Source organism: Hylaeus anthracinus, unplaced genomic scaffold, assembly GCF_026225885.1.
Source record: "Hylaeus anthracinus isolate JK02 unplaced genomic scaffold, UHH_iyHylAnth1.0_haploid 11989, whole genome shotgun sequence".
In the NCBI taxonomy this organism is placed as follows: domain Eukaryota; kingdom Metazoa; phylum Arthropoda; class Insecta; order Hymenoptera; family Colletidae; genus Hylaeus; species Hylaeus anthracinus.
The window spans coordinates 12,812,934-12,836,158 of NW_026534337.1; the positions used below are offsets into that span (position 1 = coordinate 12,812,934).

General features: G+C 34.1%; 6 protein-coding genes across 7 annotated transcripts; 3 read left to right on the forward strand and 3 right to left on the reverse strand.

Annotated features, from left to right (window-relative positions):
- The first annotated feature begins 7,003 nt into the window (after window positions 1-7,003).
- On the forward strand, window positions 7,004-10,456 carry LOC128887578 (putative uncharacterized protein DDB_G0291608). Its single transcript, XM_054143616.1, has 10 exons — window positions 7,004-7,447; window positions 7,534-7,580; window positions 7,654-7,734; window positions 7,840-8,046; window positions 8,120-8,204; window positions 8,303-8,425; window positions 8,484-8,656; window positions 8,748-8,849; window positions 8,910-9,098; window positions 9,155-10,456. Exons 1-10 carry the CDS (start codon window positions 7,384-7,386, stop codon window positions 10,295-10,297), a joined length of 2,214 nt encoding a protein of 737 aa, XP_053999591.1. The 5' UTR covers window positions 7,004-7,383; the 3' UTR covers window positions 10,298-10,456.
- LOC128887582 (malignant T-cell-amplified sequence 1 homolog) lies at window positions 10,364-11,721 on the reverse strand. The gene is made up of 6 exons (XM_054143626.1): window positions 11,560-11,721; window positions 11,327-11,479; window positions 11,146-11,246; window positions 10,909-11,042; window positions 10,755-10,822; window positions 10,364-10,666 (listed from the first exon to the last, which is right to left on the reverse strand). Exons 1-6 carry the CDS (start codon window positions 11,568-11,570, stop codon window positions 10,585-10,587), a joined length of 549 nt encoding a protein of 182 aa, XP_053999601.1. The 5' UTR covers window positions 11,571-11,721; the 3' UTR covers window positions 10,364-10,584.
- A 172-nt stretch (window positions 11,722-11,893) lies between these two features.
- On the forward strand, window positions 11,894-13,091 carry LOC128887584 (uncharacterized). The gene is made up of 4 exons (XM_054143631.1): window positions 11,894-12,239; window positions 12,457-12,642; window positions 12,715-12,876; window positions 12,950-13,091. Exons 1-4 carry the CDS (start codon window positions 12,180-12,182, stop codon window positions 13,049-13,051), a joined length of 510 nt encoding a protein of 169 aa, XP_053999606.1. The 5' UTR covers window positions 11,894-12,179; the 3' UTR covers window positions 13,052-13,091.
- Window positions 13,092-13,215: 124 nt separating this feature from the next.
- LOC128887585 (prefoldin subunit 2-like) lies at window positions 13,216-14,477 on the reverse strand. Its single transcript, XM_054143632.1, has 3 exons — window positions 14,065-14,477; window positions 13,755-13,878; window positions 13,216-13,694 (listed from the first exon to the last, which is right to left on the reverse strand). The coding sequence occupies exons 1-3, from the start codon at window positions 14,208-14,210 to the stop codon at window positions 13,530-13,532; spliced, it is 435 nt and encodes a 144-aa protein (XP_053999607.1). The 5' UTR covers window positions 14,211-14,477; the 3' UTR covers window positions 13,216-13,529.
- On the forward strand, window positions 13,914-17,042 carry LOC128887579 (membrane-bound transcription factor site-2 protease). 2 transcript variants are annotated; one of them, XM_054143618.1, is made up of 6 exons: window positions 13,914-14,044; window positions 15,166-15,444; window positions 15,656-16,006; window positions 16,087-16,245; window positions 16,334-16,591; window positions 16,662-17,042. In XM_054143618.1, exons 1-6 carry the CDS (start codon window positions 14,036-14,038, stop codon window positions 17,028-17,030), a joined length of 1,425 nt encoding a protein of 474 aa, XP_053999593.1. In that variant the 5' UTR covers window positions 13,914-14,035; the 3' UTR covers window positions 17,031-17,042. The 2 variants fall into 2 exon arrangements, with proteins under 2 accessions (XP_053999593.1, XP_053999592.1); XM_054143617.1 differs by lacking the exon at window positions 13,914-14,044 and adding an exon at window positions 14,745-15,023.
- LOC128887586 (transcription initiation factor IIA subunit 2) lies at window positions 17,043-18,363 on the reverse strand. The gene is made up of 4 exons (XM_054143633.1): window positions 18,169-18,363; window positions 17,875-17,979; window positions 17,656-17,785; window positions 17,043-17,569 (listed from the first exon to the last, which is right to left on the reverse strand). The coding sequence occupies exons 1-4, from the start codon at window positions 18,238-18,240 to the stop codon at window positions 17,538-17,540; spliced, it is 339 nt and encodes a 112-aa protein (XP_053999608.1). The 5' UTR covers window positions 18,241-18,363; the 3' UTR covers window positions 17,043-17,537.
- Window positions 18,364-23,225: the final 4,862 nt, after the last annotated feature.

Sequence of the window (23,225 nt, forward strand, 5' to 3'; positions counted from 1 at the left end):
TTGTAAAATATTGCAGAGAAACGCGTTTATCTAGAAAATGTTAAGTATAAAATGTATTTATTCACCAACGCTGTTTATTCTAGTAAACATGATAGCCGCTTGAATAGACATTAAACAATTGTTGTTTCTTGTTTTAGGCGAGAAATTTAAAAAAAAATTTTGTTGGCCTCTTAAGATATGTACCGTTAAACACAAAATCATTTATTATTACACGATTCGTAGTTTTTTCTTTTTTTCATTCCTGAAGAATCTTCTATTTTTACATGATTACATTAGGATGTATCTTTGAATAAAAATAAAAACATGTTAATAGCACGATTAAAGCAAGAGGGCTGACGAGTGCGCATGAATCACGGAGCACGTATCAATCATTTCAGACTGATGTATCGATATCAAAATCATCGTCAGGCACAAATCGCAATAGGCTCTAAATCAGGCATGTCAAACTCGCTTTGTCCGAGGATCAATTTGCATTTTGGCATCGTGTTGCGAATGTAAACAATTGATTCGCCGCAGTCAACAATATAGGAAGCAAACGTGTGTAGGATTGAGAAAGAAAAATGGCAGGTTTATTTGTGGGAAGGTGTAGGCACACTTTTTATTTATCGAAGCATTCAAATCTCAAAGGAGATGTGACTATACTACGCATAATAAAAATTGAATAAAAACAAGTGTAAAATAGCGGAGCAAAATGAAACGTGTTTGACATGCCTGTCCTAATTGAATCTTCATCGTCGTTCGCGTCGTGCGTCCCTCTACGGGGAAGGTTCGAACGAACTTTGCGACGATTATAAGACTCTCCCCTGTACGAGGCTCAAATATGTACATTAATATTTTATATACGGCCAGGAAACGTCAAGGCCACGAAAGATAGTATTCTGTCCTCTATTCGTTTCGTTGGTTGTTGGTGAATCGGGTGAATTGAATACGAAAAAAAAAAAAAATAAGGGAATATCGAAGAGAATCGAGCGCACTTATATGAATTAAGCGAACGATGATTTCGTTTACGGCTTGTCTCGTTTGTGCGCGAATTTTGAAACGCAAAACATAATCGAACCTTCCTTGCGTGTACAGAAATTTCATCGAAACATTCTGTGTGTAACGCGTTTAATCTAACGATAGGCTAAAACACGTAGGAGACCTGGGCAAATTTTATTTCAAAAGACAGTGAGGAATAGCTATTTCAAATAACATTTTCATATTTCATTTCTGGGTAATATTATTTGGTAAACGATCGAAGTATTGATGGATTATATATTCTCTCTCTTTTTTAAATAATATTCGTTGTTTTAACGAGGTTCATAATTTCATCGAGTGAAAAAAATTGTAGAAAACTAGATTTCTAGAACACGTTAGTTATTCGATGAAATGGTATAACACAATTGTATTTAAAAATTGAACTAATCCAGAAGTAAGATAACGTGTTAATTGAAATAGTATTTTAAATAATGTTATATCAAAAGTGCTCAGGTCTATAGGAAATATGTTATTAAGCGATGAATTCTTTTCACGACGAGAAGAATTTCTTTAACGATTCAACTATAATTGTTTCCGCGATTAACCGTCAAGTTTCTCGCTTTTGCTTGTTAAGCGATATTCTTTCTTTTATTACTGGCATATCAAGTTGAATCTCGCTCGTTGTTTCGCCAATCACGATACACATTGCGTAAGAAGAAAGGAGAAAATTTAAAAGGACAAGAAAATTAAAGGATTCATTGCGAGGTCGAAGTATTTATGAACGATAGAACCTCTAATTCAGGGTTTCATCGAAAATTGTAAACGTTGTTGTTCTCAATGGACTGTTAATGTTTGTACAGAGTTTATTAACGACGTACTCGACGCGCAGAGCATTCTCTTCGAAACGTGGACGATCGATCTCGATCATCGATTGCGTTCTTTTCTCTCCTAATGGTTACCGATCATTCTTTCACTTTCAACGTTTCCTCTTCTTCCTCCCCGTCGTCACGACTCCTTCCTCCTATCGTTTTCCATCCCCTTCAGAGACGGGCGAAATTTTTATTTTAAAACAAAAGAATGTTACATCCATTACTTGTACTATGAAAATTCCATTTATTTTTCGATCGGTTAACATTGCAAAAAATTAATTTCTCACGTGCAAAATGATCTGTATTGTTCGAATAAAATTTCGCCCATCTCCTGTTCTTCCACTTCCCTTCATGACTTCACTTGACGCTCGGCCGAATTATACAATCTTTAAACAATGCAGGGTCGATGCAAAACGACTGTCGATTGTTTGTATTGAGAGGTAGAGTTTAACGATGAAATTCATGCGTCGACTTGATCCTAAATTTTGCTCGAGCACGATTCCATTGGGCGTTCGAGGTTACGATAACGTTACCAATAAGAATAATGGTATTCGTGATCGAATGTACAGTGTCATTCGGTCGGAACCATTTCGAAATTATTTCTCATATTTAAATTATAACTTGAATATTCTGCAAGAATTTACGAAGATACCTAAGTTCTCGTGTAAATGATACTAGATTCTAAATATTATTTAACCCAGTCATGGCTGACATTTTCGCAGATGGATTTAGAAGTACGTAAAAAGATTTTTAAATATATTATTCCGTTTTCATATTAGGTAGGCTGATGTCCTTCTGGAAGAATCAAAACTATCTGTGCTAAAATATTGAAAAATGAAACAGTCATAGAGATTCAGCGTTTTCTGGGTTAATGGCAATTAGATGATTTCAGTTTTATCGGAGAACTGAATTATTCTGATATCGATGAATTGGTAGTTCCGTCTGAAATGGCAAACCTCGCGTTAGTTAGCACACCAACGGGATCGTCAGAGCAAATCGAACGAATTAGATAGCCTTTCGGACCTCATAGCCTATTCTATACCTGTAAATTTTGTACCTCTTCGTACACGATAAATCTTAACAAATTAATCCTTCGTATACACGCAAACGTACACGTACAACACACACATACACACACGCGCGCATACATATACACGTGTATATATGCATCTATACATTATAGATATCATTACGAGAAAATTTTACACTCTATACTATACATCTTTTGTCATAAATGCCGACTAATCGACTATTTCAATCCATACTTATGAACTTATTCAGGTTTTTTCTATCGCCAACTTACTATGGGACTAATATCGCTGAATTCTCATTAACTCCATACGTATATTTGTAAATTATCCATCGTGGACGATATGTATCTCTGCATCGTTTCGTACAAAGTGATCCGTGAGGACGAACGCGATCAATCGGTTTTCGTACGGCAGATCAACTCTGATTTAGATCAGAAAATTTGAATAAAAGACGAACGACGGGTTTACTTCAATGAATGTAATCAAAATTAGAGTCAAAGAGAAGAAGAGACTTTCCATGGAGGTATCACAATATCGAGTGCGTTATAGTGTAGTAAGTCGTCGTAAGCAAAATTTGGGCGTTTTCTTTCTTCCTCCCTGGAATACTTAATTTTTTGAAAATTTTAATCAAATTTATTAAGGGAATAACTCGAGTACCCTAAGCTATAAGAAACTGCAAAAGACGATTTTTATAAAATGCTAGAGTAGAGCACCCTCTTACAGTAGCAGATCTAGATACTACCCTAAGAAATAATAAAATGGAATTGCAAGTACCTTTATGATTATTTAACACGTTCATGTACGCTATGTCAGCCGTATATGGGTGACAATGGATTTTACTGAAGAACTAAAAAAAAATTAATTTCGAAAGTTAAACGCCACAGAAAATGAATACGTATGAAATATTTGAATTTCGGCGAAGTTGCAACAATAAATACCACGATAAACGTTTGATTATGTAGTCCCCGATAGTTAGTAAATGAAATTCAATCGCGGTAGAAATTTTAGCGTGGCAGTAAACGTGTTAAAATGTGTGACTTCACCTGACACAATTTTAATTTTACCGTAATTATACCGCAATACCTGAAACTTGAGATAAATCGCGAGCCACGAATGCCAACAAAATGAATTCGAAAATTTGAACTACAACACCCCACCTCGATCGACTCTTCTTCTCTTCCCAAAAAAATATTGCTACCCCGGGCACCGGAATTTTCAAATCGCAACGACGAAACGCGATTAATCGAGACGCACTCGCGCTCCACTTTGTACTCACGAAACCGTACCGTAGTACGTATGTATAATCTGTATACGCGTAAGTCGAATTATCATTTAACACTGTTGTACATCAGCACAAAACTAATCTTTTATTCTTAATACCTACGTGACGGGCGCGGGCCGCGAACAAACGCGGACGAAAAAAAAGAATGCGTGTGCGCGCGTGTACATGGCCGTGCCCGTCGTGCGTATATGTTACGATACATGCTAAGTTTACTGTTAAACTGAAATATATTAAATATGACGCAGAACGAAGACAGGGAGAGAACGATATTGATGACGTTCGATAGCTTGCTTCTCGTTTACCAGAATTTAGTTTTCTCAAAGGCTAGCTATATATAGGGGAGAGAAAGGAGGGAGAGGGAGAGAATCGAAGAATGTGCGTGTGTCTGTGTGTGGGTGGGTGGGTGTAAGCCCGTGTGTGTATATGCGGATGGAAGCGAGAGAAAATGGGTCAGTGTGACAGAAATGAAATGGACAGAGTGGCGAGAGAAGGATAGTGCGAATGATAGCAAGAAAGAGGGTAGGAAAAAAAAAAAGGGAAAACAGAATGATGATGACAATAATAATGCTAAGCGATTCGTACCACAAACGGAGTTGATGACTCCGTGATTGTGTAGTAATAATGGTACAGAGAGAAAGAAAGAGAGGGTGTATCTGTACATGAGGGAGTTCGATCGGTTACAATTCGTTCTCAATTCGTACGCTTTATTGATCTCGTTGCTTAATTGCGAAATTTCCGAAACGATCGCTGCAAGAATTATTTTTAAATGTTATCGCGTTACGGTGTTCCTTTCGCCATTGTGCGCGAAATATTTGCGTTAACGTTCAACTGTACATGTCTGTAAAAGTGAGGCGACGATTTCACCTGTCGATTTTACTTAATAATCATCGTATCTTCCGAGGTTTATTTATAAATGAATTAAAACGAAGTATGACGTTGTAGAAAAACTTCTTTTAATTGCGAAATTCTCTCCTTTAGAGTTACGACGCCTTATAATTTGTAATCGCGATAAACATTGTGGGACGAATCGCAGCGCGTAACCATTGCATGAGTGTACGATTCATACAAAAGTACTATAAAGTTTAAATTGTTTTATATTTTTGTTACGCCTCTCTGTGATATAATAAGGGCACATTCACCTCACCCTGTATATGCATTAATCTTTGTATCTTATTGATTAAGGTGAAACTTTTTGAAGAACAATCCTTGCCAAGCCCTTTCTATTACATTTCGAATTATGCTCGTGCGTACCATCAAGTTGTCAATGTAATCAAATCGAGGGAATTCAAACGATCGGATAAGTACTCACAGTTCACAGAAACTGCTGTGTGTACTTGACGGACTTAAGGGAATTGTTAAAGCGATTATAGATTACATTACCACGCCGACTGAGTCGTTTGAAACAACTACATGAAATACTGATAAGAATATACTTAAAAAAAAAAAAAAAAAAAAAAAATAAAGACAACTTACAAACACTTTCGAATGCAAAATATTTCTACCGTGAATAATTATTCAATTCCAAACAAGAAAAAAAAATACTTTAATTTTTCGAAGATATGACGAACAACTCTACAATTTTTAATTTTATTAATAATGAATGAACAAAATTCGTAGCATTCATCTGTAAAGAAGTCTAAAGTATAAAAGTATTTCTGATAGCAGTTTTAATCGATTCAGTCTAATAACTACTTTTTTCTAAAACAACTGTAAGGGTGAATTATCTCTATATCATTGAATAGTTCGATTCACCGTGCGTGTACTTTTATTCCTCAGTTTTATGATCTCGATGTTACATGTCTATTTAAAAGTCTAGATTTATTGAATGGAATAACTACATGGAAAGTTTGTCTAGATTTAATTATTGATTTTAGCGATAGTAACATATCCCTTAAGATAAGGTACGTTCGAGCTTATGCTTGTGAAAGGTATAACGGTGTATCGTTACACATTACATTGTACTGTACTAATTATAAACTAACAAAAAAAAAAAAAATGGAAAAAAAATCAACAACCTTATATTAATACTGTGAACATAAAAAAAAATATATTACAAATGAGGACGTTAATCACTATACAAACGTGTAATAAATACACAGAGAATCATGTACTATTAACTATACATTATCATTGTTACTTATGGTTGCGGTTCTATTTACACCATTCGTTTACTGAATAAATTCGAAACCAATATATTTGAATTAAGAACCAATGCATTCCACTTCGTAATTAAAAATCCCACAATCCTATGAATTGAAATTCTTTAAAAAAAACAAATGAACGAGTGATTCTTCAGGTTTGAATATCTTTCTGAGCAGAACTCGTTTCAAACTGAAGTGATATTTTTTTCTTTGCAAATCTCATCTTAACTATTTATCTCAATACAGGACGAAAAGTAGTTCAAATTAAATTGAATTTCCCTCTATCTTGTTCCTGACCCCCACTATTGAATTTAGTTCTAAGCCGTGTCACCTGTGGTGCTAGCGGACGACCATAGAAAAACTATTTTTTTGACAATTTTTTGCATTCATCAGAATGCACCTGTATGCACCCGTTGATATTTTCAAAAATTAATAGGAAAAACATCTATATTTCCACATTATAGATACCCGTTGCTATTCGTCGATGGCTAAATTAGGATAAAATTAAGAAATTGTAATTGTTAAATATTTCATATGCTTGTACATGAATAAATAGTTAAATACATATACATGATATGTAAGAATTTGTAATTAAATATTTTACATGATATACACACTGATTTTAAATTACTTTTCCAATGCACCGTGGAAGCGACTAGAGAAATTTTCCTTATAGTAACTTGTGGTAACTTATAGTTATTCATTTTTGAAGGTTGGCGATGACATGCATCACAATAAAGTGACAACGCCGGAGTGAATTATAAAAATGATTAAAAATGCTGTTTATTTAACAATAGTGTTATACATTTAATTAAAAAACAAAATAGTGTTACAGTGATTTTAAAAATACAGTTTTAAATTAGAACTGGGGAGAAAATAAGATTATTTAATGTGTAATCCTAATTGCTTGAGAAAGCATCATTCGCGTACGGCCATATGCACAGTAGCGGGATTTAGTTTATCGAAGCATAAAGTTGACTACATTCATTTATTTTCTATCATAAACGATATTCTTTTACAGTAACAACGAATAACAATTACGTATTATTAACTGTGTTATTTCTGAACAAAGAAGATAGAACTTTCTCACTCTTTCATACGAAATGGCTTTACCTCCAAATTATAAGCAAGTAGCGATCGCTACATCAAACATCGTTGCATCTAATCGTTAGTGTTGCCAATTTTTAATCCTTTTTTACTTAATATACATTTTTTTATTAAGAAATATTTACAAAAAAATAATTACATTTCAGAACGTCTTAGAGCTTCAGGTGGTAGCAGTAGTAGCTCAACTAATAGTGTAAGTAATTCTTAATCTAAAGAAAATAAGGTTATTTCCAATATGTAAATTTAATTCTAACAATAATCTGTAGAAAGATGCACAAAGTCCATTTATACAAACACCACATAGTCACCCAGGATTTACGCCACAAAAAGTTGGGAAAAATACCAATGTGCGTATTCTTTTTTTTTAAGTCATGAATATATGTCATACATCAACAATAAAATTAAAATATCGATTTCATAAATCTATTAATACTTTTATGTTAATCAATCAGGCTGATTCTCGTATGCCCAAACCACCTAAGCCACCAGAAAAACCACTTATGCCTTATATGAGATATAGTAGAAAAGTATGGGATCAAGTAAAAGCTCAGAATCCTGAGTTAAAACTATGGGAGATAGGAAAAATTATTGGTCAGATGTGGAGAGATTTACCAGAAGAAGACAAGACAGAGTTTATCGAAGAGTATGAGGCAGAAAAGGTATATATCAATATCATTTCTATATAATATTATATGAATAAATAAATACTAATCCTGTACATGTATCAAACAGATTGAATACGAAAAAAGTTTAAAAACTTATCACAATTCACCCGCATACTTAGCTTATATTGCAGCTAAAAATAAAGGAAAGTCTGGTAAATATTGTACATCAATAAAGTTGGCATGCATACGTCAGTACACGTGCTTATATGTTGAATTTAACACTATTTTATCTTTACCTATATTAACACAGCTTTATGCGCGGCACAACAAAGTAGCGATGATCGAGAGAGTCATGAACGTTCATCAAGCAGCACTAAAGGACAAGCAGCTCAAGATAGAAGGATAGATATTTTACCTGCAGAAGATGACGATGGTATGCATACAAAAGTTAGGTATGTAGTACTAAATAATAAGCATTTCTTATTTTACAGATCAAGACGATGGATATTCTGTGAAACATGTTGCATACTCTCGGTATACTCGAAACCATCGTCTTATTAATGAAATCTTTAGTGACACTGTAGTTCCTGATGTTCGCTCTGTTGTTACTACGCAACGAATGCAAGTATTACGTCGCCAAGTCCAATCTTTGACAATGCACCAGGTAGTTAAATGAATTAAAACAAATTAACTTTTAGTTCAACAGTATGATGCGATTAATATAATTATTATCTTGAATTTTTAAATGCTTACAGAAAAAACTTGAAGCAGAACTCCAACAAATAGAAGAAAAATTTGAAGCAAAGAAACGAAAATTTATTGAAACAAGCGAAATATTTCAAGAAGAATTGAAAAAAGTAAATTTTTATATTTTTATTAAAATAGATATTGAAATATAATACAAGAAATTTTTTTAGCACTGTAAACCTGCGGTAGATGAAGACACATTTAATAAAATGGTTGAACGACAATATGAAGCGCTTAGACGAGATAGATTGAAAGGCACGGAAGAAAATCGTTCGGATGGACCTGCATCAAATGAATCAACTCCAAATTCTACACCTACGCCAACTCCTGCTTCCGTTAATGACGAAACTCCGTCCGATGTAAGTAGTATTAGGAAATTCTAATCGTACCGATTATTTCTTACCGCTTTTTATAGGTTCCTGAAAACGATGCAATAGAAAAGAAACCAAACGTGTCTGAAAAACCTAACATTGAAATAAAAAAGGAAACGTGTTCTCCACCATACACTGAAAATAAACCTGAACCTTCGTCGGTTCAAGGAAATTCTAATCAACATGCTTCTAATTCTGGAGTTTATTGTGGAGCTGTTAGTCCGATACAACAACAACAACAACAGCAGCAACAACAACAACAGCAGCAGCAGCAACAACAACAACAGCAGCAGCAGCAGCAACAGCCACAACAGCAGCAGCAACAGCCACAACAGCAGCAGCAACAGCCACAACAGCAGCAGCAACAGCCACAACAGCAGCAGCAACAGCCACAACAGCAGCAGCAGCAGCAGCAACCACCAACTCAACATCAACCACCCACATCTCAACATCAACAGCATTCGCAACAATCAACTCAACAACCTCCTTCTTTGCAACCACCGCAACCGATTACTACAACATCAGCTCCTGCTGTGAATATAAATACGAGTACACCAGCAAATGCAACTACAAACGCACCACCTATGCCTCCTGTTACTTCGCCAGCTCCTCCTATACAACATACTCATCAGCAAGGAATGTTGGGTAATCACTCAATGCCACCTCATCAAGGAACACAAGGAACTCAGGGAACACAGGTGCTTCCATCACAAGGGCCAGTTTCTAATCCACATACATCCCAGATGATTCCGCCAAATCAAGGCTATAGTCAACAATATCAACCAGGACCAACTCAACAAGCTCAAAATGTTCCATTAGCTCCAAGACCTCCACATCCATCTTATACTTACTCTCAGCAGCAACCATATCATCAACCGTATCCTCAATATGCACACCCATACTACCATCAACCATATTCGCAGTATTCACCGCACACCATGGGTCGTCCTCATGCTCATGGTCCTCATAGTCCGCACAGTCCTCATTATCACCCACAATCTCCTCACGCCATCGGAGAAAATAATTCTCCTAATAATAGTGTACCTGGTTCAAACACTGTTTCTGTACCAACATCTGATGCAAATAATTCATCTTATTCTCCGGCATCGGGGCATTGCGAAAACGAACGTTCGGTTTCTTCAGAGAATCAAGAAGGACAAGTAGATATTAAATCAGGATCTGGTTAATTACTTTTTTTATAATTACATACATCTATTTATAGTATTCCTTTGATTTTATGTAAACTGTAGAACTACATTTGAATAATATGGATGCATTTAAACAGTTATAATAAAATTGATACATTCATTCAGTTTGTACAATAAAAATGCATTATTAATCTTTTATTTTGAGATACTGTGATTGGAACCATCACTTCACAACGTGACATATAGTTTTTAAAAATGCCAGAGAATGCATTTGTACAACAAGATGTTCGTACACGGTTAAATCTTGGATGATGTATATCAGTCTTTTACTTCACAGGTTTCATTTGCCAAAGTCCATCATTCAAGTAATGACAATTTTCTATGCCCACTCCTTTGTTCACCTTAGCTCTGTAAATTACATTATTTTAATGCATCATGTGCTTTTTACATACTTCATATATATGTGTACTTAATTTCATGCATCTTATTTACTTACATGTCTTCCGTCGACAATGTAGTAGTACCAACAGCCAAAGCATGTTGCTTGCCCTCTGCCATAACAGCCTACATTATAAGTTATGAATTTAATAGTTTTTAAAATATCGAAATCATTAAACATACACAATTGAAATTATTTTAACAAAGGATACAACGACTGTTCCCTTTTGTACAGGTGTCATCTTTGCACCTTTCGACGTTAGACCAGGACACATAATGTTTGCTCCGCTAAGAACGAACCGGATAGCACCTTTATCAACTTGTTGCATTGGTAAAAAAAATGGGTCTAGAATATTTAAATATATATCAATGACTAATACATCATGAAATGCAAATACTAATTTTATAATTTATTTTTTATCGAAGTTTCATGGAAAGCTGTCACTTACATTTATGTAATAATCTTAAAGTAGGCATCCAAGGTCCTTCACGTTGGCGAAAAAATAAAAGATCTCCGGCGGCGTTTACTATTATCTCTATGTGATCATGACTGACGGATAAAAGTAAACACAAATAAATTCATTTCTTAAGAAATCTCAGATACGTTCATTTAAAAAAAAAAAGGCTCACCACTTTACAATTCGAAAGGAATCCTTTTTCGGTATTATAACATCCACGTGACTTTCCAAATGTGGATAAAGTTCTAGGAGCTTTGACCGTATTCCTTTTTGTACCGATGATTTCAATTGTTGTACGCCGGAAACACTGTCTTTCTCGTCGAATCTAAGCAAATATCAAATAATAAAACTTAAATTTATTACCAAATGAAGGTTAGACTCTCTTAACAGACATGACGCACGTACTTTTTAAACATCTTCCTAGTTCCTTACAAAACACAGCCGAGAGTTAAAAAATTATTGACATATAAACGATACATTCAATTAGACAATTCTTAATGTAGCTGCTGATCTGTAAAAAGTTTGATGCCAGCCGGTATAAACTTCATATAGTTATTACGCTATAGGCTATGGTAGCGTACACACACATATGTATGTACAGTCACTACAGGCTATGAAGTTTAGAATGTACCAAATTGACTTAGTAGCTCTACCTAGCATAAACAATTCCAACTATTTCACTACAAACTTGGGCGTTTCCCCACCGATGGTGCTGATCATATGTTTAATAAAAAAGTTCAATTTCGTTAGATTCGTTTACTGTCAAATTGGCCAAATGGCTATACTATTTGCTAACTCATAGAAATTTATTATGACTTTATTGACTGTGATATCCAATTGTTTTTGACAATGGATCATTGACATGATCAATGACGATTCATCTCCTGTTTGATGCACTATAGAAAATGAAAATATCAAGCAATACAAAATAGTCATTTCTTATCTGTGAGATGAAAGTGAACATTTTCGTGTATTTTAATCCGACGATGAGACTTCTCCAAATTAAATGTTTTTGAAGAAGAGCTATGGCAGAAATTCTCACTAAATTCAGTAAACCTCGAAGTGACTATTCAGTTTCCCTTTTGGTATGTTTAAAATACTTGAATTTTATGATGTATTGTTTATTATTATTGTTACATGAATAAAAGTATTTCCTTTATTATTGTATTATGTAGTATTTTAATGTTCGATGAACTTTTTAATGTTTTATTTGAAGTAGAATAAATCTAACCTTTTAAGGTTATGTTTACATTGGAAATATTAAATGAAAACTTTGGAACTCTGATAATGGCATTTAAATAGGTTATGGGACCGGCAGAATTATGTCATAAGGTTTCTGAAGCATTACATGAAAGTGCTAAAGAGAGAAAATGGAGGGTTATAGTGCACAAGTGCGAATCTGTTAGTGATATTACCAAGATTCGGTTTAACTTGAGCATAGATTATATTATTTTTGTCTTTGATTGGAGAGTACAGTCCTTATCTGAAGTAAGCATAAAACTTAGGTTCAATAATAGTAATTGTAACAATTATCTATATAGAATTAAATTAATATTTAAGGTAGAGACAAACATATGTTTCATAGATAAACATTATATCAATTGTGGTGCTGTGTGTATGGTAAATTGCCAAGGAATCACAAAAAGTATAGGAATGGCCTCCCATAAATCAACAAAATTAAGAGACAAATATAATATTCGATTCCTTTGTACTGACATTTCTGTAAGTTCCTATAATGTTTTGCTGCTATTAATTTATAATTATACAATTATTTCAATTTTGGTATTATTTTCAGAAGCCACAAAGTTGTATTCAATTAGGTAATAGAATATTGAACTTAGTAGGAGCTGTATTAGGTATAACAAGTGGAATTCCTATTATTGGGTTTCCACTATAATGTTTTTAAGACATTTAAAGTGGTACACTACAAATTAAATTTAATGTGACAAACAATAAGTCTTTCATGCGTTCCCAATCAAGAGGATAGCAAATATGACAAGATGGGACCACATGATGTTGTAATTAGTATTTGCATGAAGTACTATACTGGACATAGTCATGTATCAAATAAATATATATTTATTGTAAACATTCAGATATAATGTTCTCAGCAGCAGATTATGGTTTTAGACTGTGGAGTATGTGTGCTGATATTGACTGGTGTGTAAATTATTTTTGGTATAGTTCTAGAACCTACAATGTAGGTCATAGAGATGAAATATCAAATTACCATTTTTATATGAAAAATGTAATTATAGCAAATAAAAATATTTTTTAAATAATATTTCCTCTTTTATGGCTTACTTTAATTAACAGAATGTTTTGTAAAAATGTTAAATGAATAAATGTTAAAGAGTGGTTTAAATGCAAATAAATTAGGAAACAATGACTGTGCTTCGTTTTCCTTTCATAGAATCTTCACCTTCTTGTTGTAAATCCTGTTGTCCTCTGATTTTAATGTTGTGCTTCTTTTTAAATTCGTTTATTTCAATTCCTGTTTCCCTTAACTGATCAGTCAAATCATCTATAACTATTACTAGCTACAAATCATAAAACACATTACTTATGGTTAATAAACTAAAATTTAAAATAAATCTTACCTCTTCTTTATTCTTTATTAATCCAGGCATTACATTTTCTACAGTACGTTCACACAAAACAGATCCTGCCAGTTCATAGCATTTCCTTTTTGGGTCTACATGTTTTAATGTGTCAATTGCAATGCTAAAATGTTAAATGTACAAATATTTTAAATTTATGTACAAGAATTCAACCAATCTAATAATGTATCCATTGAAAAAACTATCGAGTGTACAGTTTTATTTGTACATAAAAATTATTGTAGAGTTCTATTGTATGTAAAAAAAAAAAAAGAAAACGAATGATTAATGTAGGTTAGAAAATTCATACTTGTGTTCATTCAGTTCAGCTTCTATTTCCGATAAATTATTAGCTAGGATTCTTTGATCTTTGCACATTTTTTGAAATACTAACAGTGTTTCTTCACTAGGCTTCGCATTTTGTGAAGGTTTTCCGGCTTTTCTATAGTTAGCCATATTATAAGCTTTACTGGTCTCTTGGATCCAATAAGTAAAATTCGCAATTCTTCTGATGCGTATTTATAAATGGATTTAAATCAAGTCTGATATCGTTACGCATAAAAATCACTATGTTGCGTTTGTTTAATTTACAAAGTTTTATTACAGCTACATTCGTCTTCCTTATTTTTCATAAACGATGACACTTTAATATCGATCAATCAATAAAATAATATCGATTATTTTACTCGTGGTCAATTTTATAGTGTCACCCATAAAAAGAACATGTAGATCTATATTTTCACTTGTTTTAAAAGATATTTTTACAAACCAAATGCAAAATACTTGTTTAAACAAGTGTTTTCCGACATCAGTAATTTTTATTTGGTAGATCTCGATCTTAATTTTGTCTGGTTATTTAGTAATAACTGTAAAATCAGCAATGTCATTGCTTGATTACACTCTTCGATAATTAATTTTGAAGACTGTTAGGAGAAAGTCACTAACTTCATTTGCCCTTTTTCCTTCACCAATCAAATTGTCTATGGAACAGGAGAAAGGATAGGCCTGGTGATTTTCTCCTAACACGACAAGGATAAATCTACCGGTTGTACTTATAGTTTTACGTTTTTTACAACTGTGCTTGAAGAAACATGTAATGCGATTCAAGTTGTGTGACATTAGACGAAGTGAACATTGATATTTAATGTAATATGAAAAGTTTTCACATAGAATATCGAAATAAATTTCCAGAGAATGGATGCTTTAAGTGTATTAATTGGGATAGGTCTCATTCATTGTTCGTTGTTCTTCTTTGACACAATTTTTAAGGTATAATTTACTAAAAATGAACGCAGTTTTTGACATAAACTTACAACCATGACGTATTATAGTATAATAATACAATAATTTACTGCATTTATTTCATGTTTTGTAAATAATACTAAAGAAAATATTATTTTGTATGTTTCAGACATGTTCACATTATCCATATCTTTACTTTTTAAAGAATACTGGTTTAGAAATACAAGCATTAAGAATAAAGTGGTTTACAACAGCATTTAATCGTAAAATAATAAAATGGGGAATGGATCGTTCCAAGTTTTGGACTGCATGGTTCAATGCAGGAGTTATTGTTTGCGTTATTCTTCTGCCCATTGCAACAATTGCAGTTCTAAAGATGACATTCAATATATGGACTAATGGACCATCTCTTGATAACAGTAATTCTGAACCTTTGTTAGAAACCATGGTAAATTTGTTTCGATATAATTTTTAAGTGCTTATTTTTATAGAACTTCATTTATAAAAATATATATTAAGTAATTTCAGTATTAAAAAACTTTAAGTGATAAAACAGCCTTAAAAATTATAAATTGCATGTTTAATATATTTTTTAGTGTTTTTATTATTTGAAATTTAAAGAAAAAATGTAATAGTATACAAGTTCATTCATTTTACAGTTACCTGGAATAGATGTGCCCTTTAATGAAATTGGTTACTATGTAATTACATTAGCAGTTTGTAGTATTATGCATGAACTGGGACATGCATTGGCTGCAGCAAGAGAAGATGTTCAATTATTTGGTTTAGGAGTATTGATTGCATTCACAATACCTATCGCTTATGTGCATATAAGCAGTGAACAACTTACTGCATTACCATTAAAAAACCAATTACGAGTTACATGTGCTGGAATTTGGCACAACATTGTACTGGCTACATTTGCTGCAACTGTTCTTATGCTTTCTACATGGTTATGGACACCATTTTATTCAGTTGGTAATGGGATTTATGTGAAAACTATTTTACCAGTAAGTGGAAGATGCATATTAATAACAAAACTAAGTTTTTATTGTTAATTTTCTTTTATTGTAAACATCTACATTTATAGAATTCGCCTGTATTAGGCCCATCAGGACTTCTTGAACATGATATAATATACGAAATAAATGACTGTCCTATAAAGCAGAGTGAAGATTGGTATGATTGTATCTTAAATACAGTAAATCAGCCTCCTCTTGGATATTGTGTTAAGCAGTCATTCATTCAGGTAATAATTTTGTTCCTATTTACTTTTTATTTTTTTCTTACATATTTTTATATTAATATATTTTTGTAATATTTATGTATACATTTAGGAATATGATGAATCAGTTCCAGCCAGACAAAAAACTAATGGTGTCATGAATTGTTGTACTTCAGATAGTGAAGTTAGTGGAAGTTTGTGCTTTGAATATATTGAGGGGCCACAAGCTGCTCCTCTCCATTTACCACCACACTCTTGCCTTCCAGCTAGAATTATGATTAATCAATCGCAACATTTTTGTTACGCGAGTCATGAATGTTTATTTCATGATACTCATTGTTTGAAGCCTTCTCTTGATAATGTCACTAAGGTAGGTGAACCAAAAGATACACTTATTTATTGTCTGGATAACGGTTAATTTATCAAGATACTTCATATAGATTGTTCAAATAAAGAGAAGAGAAGGAAAAGATGTTCTATTTTTTGGACATCCTGCGGACATTTATCGAACAGTCGATGTATCTGATTGGATACCGAAATATTCATTTTTAAACTCAAAGTTACCAGAAGCTTTGGTGCTTTTCTGCAAATACATTACAATATTTTCTGCAGGACTAGCAGTTATTAATATTGTGCCTTGTTTCTTTTTGGATGGGCAATACATTATAAATATACTTGTACTTTATTTATTAAATTTTACACCACATAATAAAAATATCAGACAAACCATCATATTAACGATAACAAGTATAGGTACGTTACTTCTGACCATAAACTTATTGTATTTACTTATGAATAAATTATTATAAGTAGTAAGAAAATGTTGTTAATATCCAAGACTTATATTTGTAGTACAAAGTACATTGTAATGAACAACGTTCATGTATATCCTTAATGCCATTTAGTATCACTTATTTAGATATCTTAGTAAACCTTGCAGTCTCGTTTATAGAATTATTTACATCTTTGGAACAACATGTTGGACCACATAGGAAGATTATATTATACAACATATTTTTGTATTTCTCGAAGATAAGTTGTAGTAGACATATGATGTATAAAGTCTATTCACTTCCAAATACAATATAAAAATAAAACTAACACTAGGTTCTGGTAAGAAAGAAAAGCAAGTAATCTTTATGTTCCTACTTTCAACATAGTGTCATGATTATAGTTACTGTATATAATTTAACCACTATAGCTGAACGTATAATGTGTTTCGCTTATATTACTATATATGTTGAAGTTTCTTTGTAATTAGTACTTCCTTATCTGTGGGATACGATAAGTATAATTGCTCATGCAAGGTAGCAGTGTTATCGCTTTGTTGCTGCATCTGCATCCAATGCTGTAATAATATGAATGTTATTAATATTGTTTTCTAATTAATTTTAACATATTACTAATAATTAGAAAATATGGTAGTATACTTACTTTTTCCATCGCATGCTACAATTTTAACTTTATCCACTATTGCAACTTCTTGGACTTCACGAAATTCAACATCATTTAGCATAAATGTCCAAACATTGTCACAAAATCTATAAGTATTTAATTTGCCAGCCTATGAATTTTATATAAATGACAATTATAACATTTATACAATTCGATTGATATAAATATTATTAAATGCATATATTCACGGACATATACCTTAAATGAAAGTCTAGATTTAACTCTGGTTGCAAGTGCCTGATTTATTGCTTTATCAAATTGCAATAGTACTTTAATTGCTAATTGTGGTGTGATTTGTCCATACTATAAACATTGTATTATTATATAATTTTAAAGAAAATTTATAGATTATGTATTTAATTTGTGGTAAACATTCATTCTATATAGAAAATAAATTTTGATCAGAATTTTCATATTACTTCGATAGTAATTGCATTCAATATTCTACGAAAATTCTAACCTCGATTACTGAACAAATTTATATAAGCATACCTGAATTAGTTCATCAAGACTTTCCTGTAATGTATTACCTAATGTCGTGTTTCGATATAATTGATAAGACATTGTCCTTACAGTAAAATAGGAACAATATTAAAATAAATCAATGTTGGATAATGCAAAAGTAAACTTTGTGCGTAACGAAGACCTTCAATGATATTTGTTGATTAACCGATTTCTAGGCGAAGGTGCTGCAACACCTGGTCGCATAAATGAACCAATGTGCGGAATGTGACATTGAAAACAGCGGTAAGTTTAAAAGCGGCAACACAGAATTTCATTATATCATTTTTTAACGACTTGTCCCAACTTCTCCTGGGAGCAATTTTGAATTTTCTACCAACATTTTTTTTGCCGTTTTTTTCGTCATTTGCTTCGCTAAAATTAGTCCTGGTCGGTTTCCTTTTATAATAGACTAGCCCTCTTTTATAAACTTTTAAACTATCGCAGTTTCTCTTGTGAGTTTCCGCTATTTTTACTCAAATGAATAGCCATCTAGCGGCGAATAAGCCGAACTAATTTTCGGAGTTTAGTCAGCGCCTCTATCGGGAAAACGCTCAAGTTTGACCTCAATAGTTCTCTTTTTCACTGCTAGATGGCGCCATTTATACTGTTTTTTTTTACCGACAACTATCGGTACATTACCATCATGTCGGTAATTACCATCTAAAAGTGTCATCTAGCGGTGAAAAAAGGAACTATTGAGGACAAACTTGAGCGTTTTCCCGAGAAAGGCGCGGATCAAACTCCGAAAAATAATTCGGTATGTTCACCGCTAGATGGCAGTCCAATTTCCCGCGGGAAATTTGAATGCCCTTTTATTTAATTAAATTAAGAGTAAATTAAGAAAGTCTTTTTCGTATAAATGAATACAACAATCAATTTATTTTTCACTAGCGATCTGTCCTGGCTTCGACTTGTCCCCGCTTCTCCTTATAAACGATATTCGTCGTCTTTTTTCTTAACGTCAACACGGGTACAACTACATGGCTGAAAATACGGCATTGAGGGCTGTCTTTAAAGATAGATATATGCTTCTCGAGAAATGCTCTATAAAAGAGTGAAACAGACGGATGCCTGCCAGGGATTTTATTTTATACTATGTAAAGATTTATGTGGAAAATATGATTTATTTAGTATTATAATAGATTAAACAGTATTGTGTAAGAGCGCCATAGAACTGGAAATCAATCTTGGCTGCACAAAATATATTCTACCAGTCAAGTACAATAATTTATACAAACAGATAATACACATGACAATATGTATTCTCTGCAATTATTGTTCAGCGATCGTCGGTGATTTAAAAAAAAAAAAAAGGTTAGAAATAACATTCTTATTAAAGGAACGAAGCTAATGTATCGTATACGTAGCAAATCTATACAAGGAAGAGTAACAGTCCTCCAGTCGCATGTGTAACACGTATACCTTGTGAATGTTTGATAACGCTATCTGCGGATGGTCAATGCGGCAGGTAACTGTAACACCAACGTGGCCTGTTCACCCCTTATCCCGCGAACTTTCCGAACGGACACGTGGTGCAAACAGTGCGCGACATCCCTCGGTGCTCCCCACCGCTCACTGCGCAGACAAATCAAAATTTAGAGTGGAATTTCAAAAGTTCAGGGAAACACAGGCTATAACAGACGCGGTTAGCTCGGTAGTGACATATCAATTAACGTATCACGCCTATTCTACGCGCGTGCTTGACAGGAAAATAACGTTTAACAAATACATACCTCGATTCGGTTCAAACGCGAAAGGTGCGTGGCTGCTTCTTGTCGATATTTCGATACTGACAGTTTCATTCTTTGTTTACGTTACGAGTCTATCGACTTTATATTCAACGTGGCGTCCACGAGTGACTACGTTAACCTCTTAGGCACGACTATAGTGCCTTACACGTAATTCGCGTTGACCTCGGCCGTACAAATAAACAGACTCGCGCCGAATCAACTGTGCCTAAGAGGTTAACAATCGAAGTTCGGACAAAGTTCGTCGACTCGCGCGAAAGTTAATCCGTAGTGGGAACTCACGGGTGAAACATAAAGTGCGTAATCAGTAGTGGCTATAAGGTTCTACGAACGCTACATCGAATCGCAGGTTAATGTGCTTTTCATGTGCAATTTTAGACGCCACATAAAGTGACCGAGTTATGAAGTTTGAGAGGATGGTGAACCGAGGGACCGGATAGATTACGTCTTCACATATGAAGCCTCGTTTTGGTGAGTCTCTTTTATTTTTACGCGTAATTGTTGCGGGAGTGGAAATTATTTAATATGGCATTTCTAAACATGTATTTATGAGATTATACAGGGTGTCCCAAAGATGTTAGAGGTCCTTGAAAAGGGTGGTTCAGGGGGTGATTTGAAACAACTTTTTTCTTAGCGAAATTGTTGTACGAGGCTTCGTTGAGGAGATATTAACGGAAAACACTGACCAATCAGAGCGCGCGAATACTGTTGGAGCGGCCGCGATAGCGATGGCTACGCGCTAGGTAGCCGCTCTCGTACGCGAACAAGTGACTCGACGTGCATCGAAGGATATTGACGCGGCCGGTCAGCGCGTAGCCTTCGCTACCGCGGCCGCTCCAACGGTATCCGCGCGCTCTGATTGGTCGGTTCTTTTTTTATTACTATCTACTTAACGAAGCCCCATCCGACATTTTTGCAAAGGAAAAAGTTGTTTCAAATCACCTCCTCTTTCAAGGAACTCCAACATTTTTGGGACACCCTGTATTTTGAGTTATTTGTACGTGTACTTTTTTTATGTACTATCGAAGTGTTTCTTCTGTACAAAATCTTCTAGCGGAATATTTTAAATTATTCTTCTTAAAAAAGATTTTTACAGTGATGTATGCGAGTATTGATAAATTGTTATGGAATTAATAGTAAGTTTCTTAAAGTAAATTTGTAATTCGTAACATTTTGCATGCTGCTCCAAAATGGCCGCCATTAGAATTATTTGCGCTCAAATCCAGTTTTCAATTTAGGCATCGCTTTTAAATTGTATGAATTAAAAATGAAGTAGAACGACTGGTTACGAGTGTAAGCAAAGGTATTACAAATGTGTTAAGAAATGTATTACAATCTACGCAATTGCAATAAGTATCCTGTACGTACAGCTTCCTGTTCTTCCTTTCGTAGATTTCAGTCTGACCTGAACTCTGACTGGGTATTTACCATTTCGTTGGCTTCACTTCACAGTATTTACACTTCCTTTCCAGTCGCGTTGCTTTTTTCTTCCCTTCGATGTTGTTACGCGATTTTCAGCACGGCAATCAGAACTTTCACCGTGTTTTCTGATCGCAACGACGCCGTGTAATTATTTAGTACTCGCTTCCTCTCCTTTACGATTGCTCGAGCTTTATAAGAATTGATAAATTATGAGTGTAATGGCTGGAATGGTTCCAGGTCGTATGCTAGCAATTGAAAGTTTTTTTAATTCCCCATTTTGACTTGCTTCTCGTACGAGTGTCTACGTTCCACGCTTTGTCATTTAATTATCACTCTTATATTTTTGCCGAGGCGCAAATGCAATATCTTCTGATCATACTAAACGCTGTATCACTTTTTTCCCCTCGTCGAACATTCATTTTCTCCGAAATTTACAAAGCTTGAATCAGTTTGTTGATCAGTTTGTTTTCCGTGAGAATTATGTCCGTGTAAATGAAACGGTACGAATAAATTCATTTCTTTTTTCTAAACACTTTTTTTATTATCTGGATACTTGTTTAATGTACATTTCCATTAACCATTAATACGATTACGGACTAATTCCAATTAACGAACAACCATAATTTTAGTCATTCTTCAATCCTCGCTAAATACGATAAAATAGGAAAGAAGAAGGATATTATTAAGTTTAATGTGTTTTTCTCGTAGAAATGTGAAATTATCAGCAAGGAATGGACGATTGCGTTCAGTTTCTTTGTTACCATTCGATCACTGCTATAACGCGAAAAGTTTTATTTAATAAGTAAGAGCAACTCCAACCCCCACTAATTCGAGCAACCAGGTGGGACGTATAAGAGAGGAAGTCTTCTTACTTATCCGGCAAGTTTAGATGGCCAAGTAATTACGAGTGAAAACTTCAGCGCGCATGCAAAACTTTTCTCGGTAAACCGAAAGAGGTACAAAGTCTTTCGAGCCGGAAATGAATAGGCCAGTTTCCATGAATTTAGCTCGCGAAAATTATACCCACTTCTTTACGAGTTGTACGTTTCTTCAGAGATTTATTATTAGCGCGATGCTTGAAATACTTTATACGGGATTCGAATAGACACAATCGTTTCCGAGTGCACTGCTACCGACAAACTATTTTTGACCGATATTCGATACAGCGACTTCAGTGAAGCGTTTGATACTGTGGATCATAATTGATGTGACGTTAAAGACGTTTACTAAGACCCTTGAGCTTTATTCAAAGATTCAAAGCTACCCATTTGGAGCATTCATTTGTAATTTGATTTAAATGCAATACGTATATAATATTATTGAACGCAACGCGTCAGTTATTATGTTTTTCAAGAAGTACGAAGCAAAATCAAGTTTGAAGGCTTCAGCTAAAAAAAGAATTTCTACGATTCTTTTTCATTTGAATCATCGATTCTTGATTTGATCTGGATGCTAACAGCGAATAAATAGGGAGAACCCTCATCCCTTTGGATGCCGCGTAAATCACCGATTTAATCAAAGGTGTGAAATCTTTAGCCCCGAGCGTTTTTAATTCTTTTCAAAGGTGACGATCAAAGGTGCTAAAGGAGCACTCGATCGCGAACGGAGTCGTCCGTAATATTTTATTAATAGGGGGTTATTTAAATGTTTCTTGCGAGCACTCGTCTTCTCTGAAGAATATATTCCCACCGCGTCGATTAAGATCCTCAGCGATTCAAATCGTCGGTCGTCGATATTCGGATAAGGAACGTACACATTCCAGATAGTCCTTCAGGTTGCCGTACACAGACCGGCGAGATCTGAACGAGATCTCACGGATTCGAGCAAAAGCAAAGGTCAATTAAGTCGATGCAACCCCGTAACGAGGGGCAACAA

Bases quoted from the DNA above. Each gene is read 5' to 3' on its own strand.
- LOC128887578 (XM_054143616.1), top strand. From the start codon at position 7,384: ATGGCTTTACCTCCAAATTATAAGCAAGTAGCGATCGCTACATCAAAC. The intron at 7,581-7,653 runs GTAAGTAATTCT...AATAATCTGTAG, and splicing joins GTAGTAGCTCAACTAATAGT to AAAGATGCACAAAGTCCATT. The intron at 8,850-8,909 runs GTAAATTTTTAT...AAATTTTTTTAG, and splicing joins TTCAAGAAGAATTGAAAAAA to CACTGTAAACCTGCGGTAGA.
- LOC128887582 (XM_054143626.1), bottom strand. The intron at 10,823-10,908 runs GTATCCTTTGTT...CTTATAATGTAG, and splicing joins TACAAAAGGGAACAGTCGTT to GCTGTTATGGCAGAGGGCAA. The intron at 10,667-10,754 runs GTAAGTAAATAA...TGTAATTTACAG, and splicing joins ACATTGTCGACGGAAGACAT to AGCTAAGGTGAACAAAGGAG.
- LOC128887584 (XM_054143631.1), top strand. From the start codon at position 12,180: ATGGCAGAAATTCTCACTAAATTCAGTAAACCTCGAAGTGACTATTCA. The intron at 12,240-12,456 runs GTATGTTTAAAA...GCATTTAAATAG, and splicing joins ACTATTCAGTTTCCCTTTTG to GTTATGGGACCGGCAGAATT. The intron at 12,643-12,714 runs GTAAGCATAAAA...TTAATATTTAAG, and splicing joins GAGTACAGTCCTTATCTGAA to GTAGAGACAAACATATGTTT.
- LOC128887585 (XM_054143632.1), bottom strand. From the start codon at position 14,210: ATGGCTAACTATAGAAAAGCCGGAAAACCTTCACAAAATGCGAAGCCT. The intron at 13,879-14,064 runs GTATGAATTTTC...TTAACATTTTAG, and splicing joins GCTGAACTGAATGAACACAA to CATTGCAATTGACACATTAA. The intron at 13,695-13,754 runs GTAAGATTTATT...TATGATTTGTAG, and splicing joins TAATAAAGAATAAAGAAGAG to CTAGTAATAGTTATAGATGA.
- LOC128887579 (XM_054143617.1), top strand. From the start codon at position 14,949: ATGGATGCTTTAAGTGTATTAATTGGGATAGGTCTCATTCATTGTTCG. The intron at 15,445-15,655 runs GTAAATTTGTTT...TTCATTTTACAG, and splicing joins AACCTTTGTTAGAAACCATG to TTACCTGGAATAGATGTGCC. The intron at 16,246-16,333 runs GTAATAATTTTG...GTATACATTTAG, and splicing joins TTAAGCAGTCATTCATTCAG to GAATATGATGAATCAGTTCC.
- LOC128887586 (XM_054143633.1), bottom strand. From the start codon at position 18,240: ATGTCTTATCAATTATATCGAAACACGACATTAGGTAATACATTACAG. The intron at 17,980-18,168 runs GTATGCTTATAT...CAATGTTTATAG, and splicing joins GTCTTGATGAACTAATTCAG to TATGGACAAATCACACCACA. The intron at 17,570-17,655 runs GTAAGTATACTA...ATATTATTACAG, and splicing joins TGTAGCATGCGATGGAAAAA to CATTGGATGCAGATGCAGCA.